General features: G+C 46.6%; 1 protein-coding gene across 8 annotated transcripts in view; it reads right to left on the bottom strand.

Moving 5' to 3' along the window:
- Window positions 1-12,397, bottom strand: part of ESYT2 (extended synaptotagmin 2) — a 74,898-nt gene that overhangs the window by 25,008 nt on the left and 37,493 nt on the right. For all 8 annotated transcript variants that reach the window (XM_067041723.1, XM_059074662.2, XM_067041718.1 and 5 more), the window contains exons 7-10: window positions 7,622-7,677; window positions 3,578-3,698; window positions 1,377-1,553; window positions 454-536 (exon numbers count right to left, since the gene is read on the bottom strand). In XM_067041723.1, the coding sequence (XP_066897824.1) occupies window positions 454-536; window positions 1,377-1,553; window positions 3,578-3,698; window positions 7,622-7,677 (437 nt within the window). The remainder of the gene's footprint in view (window positions 1-453; window positions 537-1,376; window positions 1,554-3,577; window positions 3,699-7,621; window positions 7,678-12,397) is intronic.

Raw genomic sequence — 12,397 nt, 5'->3', positions numbered from 1 at the left:
ACTATCTACTCCCCACCCCCATAACCCAATATCAAACCAAAAGTTTAAAAACCTGTTTCTATAACCTAGAGCACCCCCGCCTGTGTGGTGTAAAGGCTGGAGAGCTGGGCTGGATTTGGGGCCAGGCGTGGCTACTGAGCACTTAAAGTGGGGCAGCACAACTAAGAAGGTGAATTTTAAATTTTGCTTAACTTTAATCCATTTAATGTGAATAGCAACATGCGGCTGCTATGACTGACACAGATCTAACAGCTTTCCTTTTCTTACTTAAATGTGAATGTTTTAGGAACAAAACGTGTTTTAAGCAATCTAAGGCGAAGCAACGCTACACCTAAGAGCCATTTTAAGATACACATGACGTGTACATAATCCTGTTTCTGAAGTTATAGTACACACTTAACAGTGATCACCAAAGGAAAAGACTTTACGCTCGCCTCGTCACGAAAGACTTACCTTCCGAGGAAGTCGTCCTTGTCTGGGTCTTCGTCAAAGAGCTCGATCTCTAATTCCTGTCCGGGATGTTCATAGACCAGAGCCTGAAAGGTAGCAGCTCACAGTTATCCCACGTTCACTAGTATCGTGTCTACTGAGTACGTGGCTGCAGTCAGCGGCAGCAGCTGCACGGCACTGAGGTCCCCACTGCCGGGCCCGACACACTTCTGGATGGCAGGGTCCCTGTGAAATATCTGCGCACACGGCCACGGGCCACTGCACTTGTCCCCAGTTACCGGGGGCCACAAGCTTGGATGTCTCTCCACTCCGGCAGCGGCCCCGGTCAGTGCTGGCTGCAGGGTGGCCGCAAGCGCCCCACTCACCACCACTCCGAGATTGACAGATTTGGCAACAGACCGGGCTGGGAGGATGGGAAGCTGATGGGGTATAAACTGCACCACCTCTCAGTTCTTTCCAAACTGCATACCTTGTGATGCAGCAATTCCACTCTGAGGAGCGTAATCTGGGGAAAACTTGGCCAAATGCAGAAAACCCACGACGCTCATACAGCACTGGTTACAATGAACCCCAAAGCCCAGATCTGAGTAAAAACATGATGGTTACCTACTCAAGTGAACGGCTATATTTATTGACACGTAGAGAGGTCCAGATGTATTACATGAAAATTTACAAAACAGTAAATAATCAACCTCATTTGGGAATATGTTTATATGTATTAAGAGCTAATTATTGACTGTGATAGCTTGATGCGATTAAGGTTTACAGTTTTGTGTGAGGGAGGGATACAAGGTACACTAGTTTTAAAAATGGAAAATGAAAGCAAAGAGAATTGAGATTACCCTGAACTTAGCACATCGCGACCCCTCAGCAGGCGTGGAACAGGAATGTGGAGGGGGGGACAGCAGCAGCACTCACTCCCTCACCTCGTACACCTCGTTCCACTTTGGACTGAGGTTCTCCTTGATGACCTTGCTTTGGAAGATTTGGTTGCCAACTCGAATCACTCCATAGGGGTCTGACTTCCCCTTGACAAGTCCCTTAAGGTAAGTGTCTTTTCCTTGAAGATCCTGAGCTTCAATAAAGTGTATCCTCAGGACACCCTGGAAAGAAGGAAGACAGAGCAGACTGCTCACGGGCTCACCCAACAGACACGGAGTGAAGCCTGTGCACAGGGAACAGGCAGCTCCTCCTCCCTGAGCAAAAAGGGCAAACACGTGATGCTCAGGAGCAGCATGACGGGGTCCCAGGGGTCTGACTGCAGCCAGAGACAGGAGGAGCTGGCGTGAGTCACCACCTCTTGCAGACTTCTCCTGGGACGGGGGGTCCCAGAGCGGCACTGTGTCCCAGGGACCCCAGGAGCCCAACGTGGGCAGGGCAGGACGGCAGGAGGTCAGATGGCACAGGGCCTAATGGGTCACCAAACAGTCCTGTGTTTCGGTAGTAGTGACATTAGTGGTAACTGCAGTGATAACTAGTGATAACTGGCACTACAGGATGCACGACACTGTTCCTAAGTCCTTGATATGCAATTACTTTCCAATTACTTCACTTAATTTTTACAACAATCCTATGAAATACTGTCATCAAACCTATTTTATGGATAGGAAACTGAAAATCTGAGATACATATGACTCAGACTTAACATAGCTATCTTTTCCAAAAAATGTTGTTTAATTGATAAAATAAAAAACCTCCACTCATATTTCTTTCAAGGCAAATACAACCTGTAAAGTTACCTTTTGGAGGGCAGCATTCTACACCACAAAACACTTTTTAAAAAAATTACCAGGTAATATTTCTGAACCAATCAGCACAGAAAGATAGACATTTTTACAGATAAATACGCTTTTAAAACCATAACAAAACAAAATCTCCCGCTTATATTTTCACAGGTCTAAAGCTTAGATAATGTGGCAACAAACGTATCTGAGCAGCAGGGAGGTTGGGTCCGGGCAGGCTTAGATGGTCCCCTGTACTCAGAGAACACAAAGCCTAATGGCCTAGGAGCATGGGGCCTTCTATGTGGAAAGGCAGGCCTGCGTCTCCAGAGATGAGAACCCTAAGTTAAGGAAAAAAGACATCCCTGTCTCATACGTGGTGCCCCATCACATCTGCTGAATGCCAACAACGTATCTAATTTGGGCCTGAATGACTGGGGTGTTGTTACTTCAAAAAATACAGGAATGCTCATGCACGTTTGTTGGTTTGTACACTGAGATCGAATTTATCTAGAAAGAGTAATGGGCAGTGGGGAAGGCTGGCCACTTCTACTTCAGGAAACAAACACTGAACTAGGACCAGACACCATGTGACAGGCTGCCCACTCCACTTCTGGAGCCCAAGGTCGGTCAGACCAGACGGGTGGGGTGAAGCCCAGGGGGGAGAAGCCCTTGCTAACTGGGGCCAACCCTCCAGCTCTGTGCCCAGCAGAGGATTCCACGTCCTTGGCCAGCAGGCTCTCACAGTCTCAGACTGAGGTTGTTTAGTTTACTGGAAGGAAGGTGACTCCAATATGTGTGACCCGCCTCTGTGTGCAGGGCATCACCCCAGCTTACAGATGAAGAAACTGCAGCCCAGACACACCAAGGAATATACTCCCAAAGTGAAGTTGCTGCCTAACCCCAGGGCTGTGACTCAGCCCCAGCCGTGCCCTCCCATCCCACCCACGGCAGCTGTAACACTAACGCCTCGCCTGCCACATCCCTCACTGAATGACCCCAAAGATGCCCGTTCTGTCCTATCTGAGGGGAGGCTTGTACAACGCTCCCAGCTTAGGCTGAACTGTTACATCTTGATACATACAAATAGGAAGTGCTTTCTGAGACAATAAATACGTTGTCATAGCTGTCCTTTACAACTTGCAATGATATCTGCAGAATTAAATCCCTATGAGCAGCTCTGAGGTTCACAGCTGAGGTTTAAGAACTGTCCTCAAGCCTCTGAAAGTTTTCGGTCAGATGCCCCTTGGCCAATCTCCTAAGGAACAGGGCAGGACAGACCACCTTTACTGCATCAAGATCCACGTGGCAAGGCTGCTGTTAGGAGAAATACAAGAAGTCACAACACCCAGGTATGTGAAGAGTTCCTCCAGTCTGTCTGTAAGTGTTAATGAACGGATGCTTACCTTTGGTATAGGAAACCGCAACTGTGCTATTTGAACTTCGCTGACGAGAGGAACCGTGATTCGGTTGGGAAGCACCAGGTAGTTTGATATTATGTCCAAAATGATAGTATCTGACAAACCACTGTTAGGTGGGAGGTAAAAAACAAACCAATCAACTATCAGACACTTCAGTACTAGTTATCGCCTGTTAACAGTGAACTTAGCATAGACATGACACAATATCCCACTGACAGCACAGAGCTAATCCCTCTAACACAGTATTTAAAGCCAGCAGTTTAATACTTTAGATGCAGTACTGCTACAGTGACAATTATGTGTGATTTATTCTGAGAACACAAGATACTATTCTGGCTATATTTCACAATGTCCTAAATAACGTCTCATACATTTCCACATAACTTTATCATTGATTTAATATTGAATAAGTAATATACATTTAAATAAATTTCTTTTTTTAAACATAAACTATTTCAAACACCCATAAAAGTACAAAGAATACCAAAACAAGCATCCATTTATTTACTCATTCCATGTTTATTACATTAAATTTATCTTTCCTGATAAATATGCAGAGGTCCCAATGAAGTAAAGGAATTTACAGTTCATTCCTTCTTCACACTTTATTTGGGTACTGAATACTGTAATCAATTTGAAATACTATACACCACTGCACAGAGATCTCAGTAGCAAGAATAAAACTGTGGAGGCTAAAGAAACAAATGTACTTTCAATATGCTTTTTGTCTATTCTTTGGTGTAAATGTGAGAATCAAGCAACGTATGTGTGACAGCACTTTTGAAGGCATACGTAAACCAAGTTTCATTGCTATAGAAGAACACCTTTAGCCAGAAGCGCAAAGTTTTAAAAGAACCTTACTTCTTGCCAGTACTTCTCATATTAACATTATGAACACGCAGATGTAAAGTAACTAAACACGGAACATCCACTGGGACACAGTGAAAGTACCATCATTCACTGAGTGGTAACTGAGCCTCACTCCAGGTTGGGGGTCCAAATGCAAGGCCTAGATGCGGAACCTCAGCGCAGCACCTTTCAGTCCAACATGGGCAGAAGACAAAGCACACACCCACACACAGCTCCACTCTGCTGCTGAAGAGGTCAGTTACTCAAGCGCTAACAGTCCAGGGGGACTCAGAGGGTCTAAGCCGGCAGACACTGGATCAGTGTTCACCAAGCAGAGGATGAGGTGGCCCTTCAAAGCATCAATACCAAGCATAGTCTTACCTCAGGCATTTCCCTGCAGAAGTACCAGTTTTGTTTATATTGAAAAATCTGTCGAAACAGAAGACCCCTCACTGATGACATCAATGTTTCAAGAACCCCTTAGCTGCTATGGTGGTCGGCCACCGCCTCACCTCTCTCTCTCTAACCCTACGGTGCCAGCACAAGGCTCAGCTAGGCGGCCCCATCTGCGGGCTCCCACATGGGGCCGGGCATCCCCAGGGCCGCTCGTCCTGACTACGCCGGGGCTCAGCACACAGAACAGCTTCCACTGTGTCCCACCCCCCTGGTCCTTTGGAACCGACCCTGCTCATCACCCTACTTCTGTTTCTGTCACAACCCTCATCCCTTCAACACTCAGGTTATGGCTCTTCATTGAAAAATGGTAAGGACAGCTAAAATCTGTGGTACAGTAAACTGATTCAGGCATCACTGCTACTTTATAATACCTTGGATTCTGTTTTGTAGTCAATGGATAGAGCATGTAGATGTTCATTTTGTAAAGCTTGCAGCAAGATTTCATTATGTTAGATTCAAAGTTATTAAATATCTATTTTTATAAGACAAGGCTTGCCACAGCTGTGAGTTGTTTGACAAATCTTTGAGAAACAGTAGCCCAAGTTTTATGTTAAGTAGATATGCGTATATTGTATCACATAAAATTTACATAATTATGTATCATATATAAATATATATAATTTAAAAGGGGTATTTTACCATATCCCTTTTATACCAGTCTCATTTTTGAATGGTGTGTCTATTTCCGTCTGTATTTCTAATATATGAGTATATATTGATACTTTTAATGATAAATGCAATCCTATACATAATGAATATAGAAGAATAGGTTTTATATATTGTATATATGAAAACCCACATAGAAAACAACAGCCGGAAGTTATTACTATACAAAAAGAGCCTGCCTTCATATAAAATCACGCAATGAAATGGCGCTGTATTTGTACGTGTGCGTCGTGCGAGCATGCATGCATCTCTCCCTTCTAACTGAACGATCTGGGACTGACCCCCAGCTGCGCTGCAGGCTTACGCAGCAGAGCCCACCCTCTGGCTCTCTACAGGGAGCCAGCACAACACGGCCTGAAGGGCAGATGCTCCACAAACCCTCCCACGACGCAGAGGGGAGGAAAGCAGACCACACTCTTCTACACTAAGCGACAGCAGGGATTTGTCGTTTTTGCCAGCTAAGCATCACCCTCTCTTCCAACTTCTGGAGCCCTTCCTTGGGGCGCCCCCCGCCCCCCTTCACTGGAGCTTCTTCAAGCACTTCTCTGCCTCCTCTCAGCGTGGGCACAAGGCCCAATCTGATCCTCAGAACCAGGAGAGTCTGTCCAAGGACAGGTAGACAAACAGAAGTCAACCCTAGAACTTTTGCTGGAACTCGTGGGAAAAGGTTCTGTTTCCGACTGAGGTTGCTGAGCGTGCGGAATAGAAGCTAGAAGCTGCTACTTCACAGCAAGAGCCTGCCTGGCAACAAAGCCACATACAGAAAAGCAGAGTCAGGAGCCGTCCTGTGGATGCCAGCACCTGGCTGTGCCTGGCTACCCAACAGGGCCGCAGGGCTCTCGGTGACACCAGCCGAGGGTGCAGTCTCCACTCTGCTCACGGCCACGGCTGGCACTCACAGCAGGCACTCCGTACCCATTTGTCGGGTGAGTGAATAGACTGTCTCTAAAAAACAGTATTTGTTTACTCAATTACTTACTCACTTAATGAAGACCAGGTAAGTTGGGTTTGTTGTTGCAAGCAAGAATCCTAATCAACACTTTAACAAAACTCTTTTAAAGTGGTCCTTTCGTTCCAAAAACCTATTAAAGATAACAGTATTTTTCTATATCTAATAAAACCACAGCACCTAAAAAAGACTTCTATTGTTATGACTATGCCTCAGTGCAGTCTTAATTTTTCCCTGATAATGAAACAAAATAAAATTCTTTCTAATGGCCATTTCAAGGGCATAAACAAATACACGGGGAGAGAAAAAAACAGATTGAAACCAAGGCTTTCATAATTCCATTTTTAAGCTATTTTAGGGGGAAAACTCCCCCACAGATTAGCAGTGTCCACTAGAAACATATGGAACTCTAACCAACAAGCAACACACTTTAACCTTCAAATGCAACAGTGAAACCAGGCTTGGCGGCTGCGGCCTCAGACCTTCCTGCTCAGTGGTGGCTGACAGATCTGCCACCACCGCCTTCCACCTTGGAGGACAGATGGACTGTGAGGCGACTAGGAAGCCTCACTTCTCTCACAGGCGGGACAGGCCCTGAAGGGCTTCACATGCTCGTGGTGGAAGGTTTCCTCGTGTTTCAGACACTAGAGCACACGGAACAATGAGGGCCTCCCAGCCACACGATGCAGCTCCCAGGTCCAGGGCTGACACCTACCCCTCCACGGAGGAGTGGGTCAAGGCACAGAAGGCAGAAAGGGAAGGCACAGCACAGCTTGAAAAGATTCCAGAAAGGGATAGTTTTGAAACATATAAGCTTAAAACTTTTTAAAGTTTTCTTTAATTTTCTGGGATATTAAAACACCAAAACTGGAAAGACACCTACCTCATGACTAATGAAAAGGCTCCATCTAGCCCTAACAGGGCTCTCATGCAGCTCTGACCCAGAGCCTCAGACGGGGCAACACCACCAGAGCCCAAGAGAGCCCGCCCAGAAAGCATGGACTCTGCTCAGAAGACACAGCTCTCAAACATCCGTGTCGTCTTCGCGACACTGGAGACACACGTGACACCACCAGCAAGCTACCCACAGGACAGGACAGAGTACTTACTTCAATCCGGGGATATCGAGAAGATTAGTCAGTCCTGTCCAATTAATTTCTAAAAGCTGTTTTAAAAAAAGGGCAAAAATATTAAGTATGCAAATTATTTCCAATTATATCAAATCATGCAGGTTTGTTTCTTTATAAATGAAATGGGTTAGTACATAATACTGTCCTATACCTTGTTTTTCACTTTGTAAAACATCAAGGCTGTTGTCCCTTGTTGGTATAGATACCTTGCCTGTTCTTGTTTTGTTCTTTTGATGTCATAATTTACTCCAGTAAAATCATAACTATTGATATACCCATCCTCCTATTGATGAGCACTTAGAATATTTACAATTTCTCTTTTATTTTAAGTAATGAATCAGTGAGTATCTTTGTACACACGTGTTGTTACATACACATGGATGGAGACTAGCATTCAAAAAGTGGAAATTCTGTCAAAGATACATGCTCATTTTTTATGTTGATAGATGCTACATAATTGCCCTAATAGCCCTAATATTATACAAACTTACATTCCCGTCAAAACTGTATAAAATGTCCTTTATTTACACCCTATTAAAAATCATATTTTACACCTATATTAAAAATCAGTCTATCCGGCAGTTAAAGAATGGTACTTTATCACTGTTTCCATCTGCATATTCCTGATATTAGTGGGACATGTTCCATTCATTCATTCAACATCTGGATTTTTTTGCTCATTTTTCTCGTTGGTATTTATCTTAGAATAATTCCTATATACTTGGCTGAGATTCTATTAAACGGATGTGGACTGTCAAGATGGATACTGCACATAATGAAATTACTTGTGCTTTATACTGTAGAAGATGCGAAGTGAAACTGCATGACCTCTATTGCCCATATAGCTGGAGTGACGAAGCTGGGGAGTAGGTGGTTGTAAATATGAACTGGAAGGGTCAAGATTCTTTGGGACAGAGCAAAACTCAAAAGCAACAACTTTAATAAAGTCCCGAAACACTAACCTCCCTAAGACTCCCTAGCACCCTGACAACGATCTCTAAATGCATTTTCCACTAAAAGGAACAGGGGATTTTGAAGAAATGGCTGATTCCAGGTCTGGGGCAAAAACTGTTAACATGAGCCTGGGGCACCCTGCTGAATCAGGAGTAAAGAAGCCCTCAAAGGCCCTCCCAAAGGGCGGTCACCTGGAAGGGACTATAACTAGATTACAAACTCTCAGGGGACAGAGGGCCTACTTGCAGGACCCTTTTCAAAATGATAAGATAAACCTGAATGCTACCCAAATTCAGAGAAACAAAATGCCTGGGAGGCAGGGGCAGAATGCATGGAAGGACAGACTCAGGTGAGTTTGAAAAGAAGAGATCTGAATGCAAGAAAGAAGGCCCCAGGGCTTCCCTGGTGGCGCAGTGGTTGAGAGTCCGCCTGCCGATGCAGGGGACGCGGGTTCATGCCCCGGTCTGGGAAGATCCCACATCCGCGGTTGGGCCCGTGAGCCGTGGCCGCTGAGCCTGCGCGTCTGGAGCCTGTGCTCCGCAACGGGAGAGGCCACAACAGTGAGAGGCCCACGTACCACAAAAAAAAAAAAAAAAAAGAAAAGAAAGAAGGCCCCAGAAGGGCCTCCACGTTCAAGGCCCTGAAGGGGGAGCTGGCCAGGGGACAGAAGAGCCAAGCTGAGGGGGTGGGAGAGGAGTATGAGTAACCATGTGTGGGAGGACGACAGCAAGCGTGTGAGCAGGTGGACAGGTGTGAGGGCGGCGGGAGGGAGGACACAGCGGGGAGCCACCAGGAGGGGCAGATCCAGGCAGCGCTTCGGGAAAGCAGCTAAAATTAGTGCCTGCCCTCCCCCAAGTCTGGATGACTGGGATCTCCTTTCGGGAAACTGAAGAACCAGTGAGATGTGCTTCCAAAGGACAGGAAATCAGCTCTTTGGGCTGCCGAGGAACAGTGAGTAAGGTGGGCACATTGCAACTGGAACCCCACCAGCGCAGCATGTGTTCACAGGAACCTCAGCCGGCTGCCCTCTATGCCATCTGCGGGTTGCGGGAGAGTCGGCAACAGCCACTGCTCATTTCAGCACTGATGACACGCCAGGCGTCCTACACAGGAAGTCTGTTACAAGCGGACTGGTGGAGACTCCCCTGGTGGTCCGGTGGTTAAGAATCCGTCTTCCAAAGCAGGGGACGCGGGTTCAATCCCTGGCCAGGGAACTAAGATCCCACATGCAGCGGAGCAACGAAGCCTGCGTGCCACTACTACTGAGCACGTGCACCACAACTACTGAGCACGTGCGCCACAACTAGAGAGACGTCCGCGCGGCACAAGGAGGAGGCCGCGTGCCACAAATAAGACCGGATGCAGCAAAAAAGAAAATAAATATTTAAAAACAAAACAAAACAGACTGGTGGCTCCGCCCTTCTCCAGAGTTTCTGAATTTTCTGATTTGGGCTGGTGGTCAAGGTCACGAATATTTTTCTTATGTCTTAAAGCTCCTAGGACTTCCAGCTTTCACTTGGGATGTAGAAAACTGGGAAAAGCGTCACTCCTGGATGTATGGAGAGCTGAGGTGACAGGGCCGTCCCAGAGCAGGAGAGCCAGAGTAAACCCTGTGAAATCCACAGAAATAGGGCGGGCCCGGGAGAGCACAGCTGCTGCAGGAAAGGCAGAAGCCCTGCCTTCCAGAGGCGAGGGCCCACAGCCACTCAGAGGACAGGAACAGAATTCACCCTCTATGCATTGACCAGAGAGACCAGTACTGCTGGGGGCAGGTGTGACACTCTCTCCTGCACAAGACCTTCCAAAGACAGAGTCACAGGGAAGGGGCAGGGCCACTGAAAGAGCACCACAACAATGGTGGTGGGGCAAGACGCTCCAAAATGATGAAAGATATCAAACCCCGGATCCAAGAAATGCAGAGAACACCTGGCGGGATAAACAGCTACAAACTCCCCAGTGGCTTAATGTGTGGCCTAAGACTGGGCCTCTTCCGTCCAGTGGGCTCCACGGACCTGCCAGCCCAGCCCTGCCTCACCCCCTCATGGCAGCCTCCCACGCAGGGCTGCAGGAATCAGTTTCTGGGAGCCTCGTTCGAATGCTGCAACCTTCCTACTCCTGGTCTCAGGGTTAAGGGTCTGTATCTGATGCAGCTGGAATAGGGCAGGCAAGGACCGAGGGAAGATTGGGAGGCTCACTCCTGGGGGCACCGGCAGCCAGTGTTTCTGGCCTTGGCCTGAAGGACCAGAGGAGGCTGGCCTCAGGGTGAGAGAAGAACGAAGCTGAGGCAGAACAGGCACAAGAGACAGTGGCCACGGGGTCCACACTCCACATCCCGTCCTGTTCCTGACTCCCAACTGCAGCCCCTGCATGGGTTTCATGAGACAGCGATATATGCTCATTTTGTTTTAAAATAAAGCTCCCCCTTCTCCCCCTTCCTTTGCTTAAGGTACCTCAATTGCTGGAGTCCTAGCTAGTAGGATTCAATTTCTTTTCACATCACTCTAAAAGGAAGATGTTATTTCCATTTTATAGATGAAGAAACTCAATCTCTGGATCAAAGACTCAGCAGGCATGTCCTTTGCTAGCTGGGAGGACCCCTTTAGGATAAACATGTTCAGAGTGAGCCCCAGACCATCTCCTGGAGAAGTTCTGGAAAGGACCTCCTGACTGAGTCTACTCTAGTCCATACTCCTGAGACAAACCTAAAAATGACCTAAGGATTCTGAAACACCCTTAAGAGTGTATGCCAGAGGCAATCCCAACAACTGTCAAGTTAGCGTGAGGGGGTGGCCACCACTTCCCTGGGACACGTCCAAGGGCAGAGAGGAGGTCACCCTGGCTCGTACCAGAACCTTAACCCAAGCTTCTGTGCTTATCAGTGCTCAACCTCTGCTGTCGGGACCACACCAGAATGTTAACCTTACGCATAGGAAACTATTTAATTTCTGAAACATCTGAAGACTCACTATGTGCCAGGTGCTATACCAAGTGTTTCACATTTAGTTGTCACCTCCAATCTTTTGAGAGAGGTATTAGTGTACTCCCCATGTTACCAATGGGGAAACTGAGGCTTACAGAAATTAAATACAGTTGGGCCTCCGTATCTGAGGGTTCCAGTTCCGTCTCCTCAGATTCAACCAAACACGGATCAAAAGTATTCGGAAAGAAAAAATTCCAGAAGTTCCAAAAAGCAAAATTTGAATCTGCTGCACTAGGGCAACTATTTACATTGGACTTTCAACTATTTACACAGAATTTACACCGTACTAGGTGTTATAAGTGATCTAGAGATGATTTAAAGGATACGAGAGGATGTGGTTAGGTTATGTACAAATGCTACGCCATTTAATAAGGAACTTGAGCACCCACGGATTTTGGTCCATGGGAGTCCTGGAACCAATCCCCTGTGGATACTGAGAGAAGATGGTAATTTGTTCAAAGCACTCAGTTCAAAGGAGAGAAAGAACGGGGAGCGGAAGTGAGGCTGTGTGGCGCTCACGTCTGTCACTAAGGGGACAGTACATCCACCCTGCCTCCACTGTGCTCAACGAGGTCAGCACTGCAGACACCTGTGGTTATTTTTTTTAAAAACAAGTAGCACATTAACAGAACTAATGTAAACAAATCAACGAGCAAAAAAACATGTGAAAATTTCATATTCTTCTAAAGGTTGCCATGCTTCTAAATCATTTGGATAGTCAAAACCCCAAATCTTTCTGTTTTTCACTGGGGTGAGGAAGGACTTGGCAGCCAGCAGGGAATTCTGCTCTTACATTTTCCAGATGAAAGTGACTGAAAAAG

The sequence above is a fragment of the Kogia breviceps genome, chromosome 9 (assembly GCF_026419965.1).
Source record: "Kogia breviceps isolate mKogBre1 chromosome 9, mKogBre1 haplotype 1, whole genome shotgun sequence".
In the NCBI taxonomy this organism is placed as follows: domain Eukaryota; kingdom Metazoa; phylum Chordata; class Mammalia; order Artiodactyla; family Physeteridae; genus Kogia; species Kogia breviceps.
This window is presented reverse-complemented; position numbering and strand designations above follow the sequence as displayed.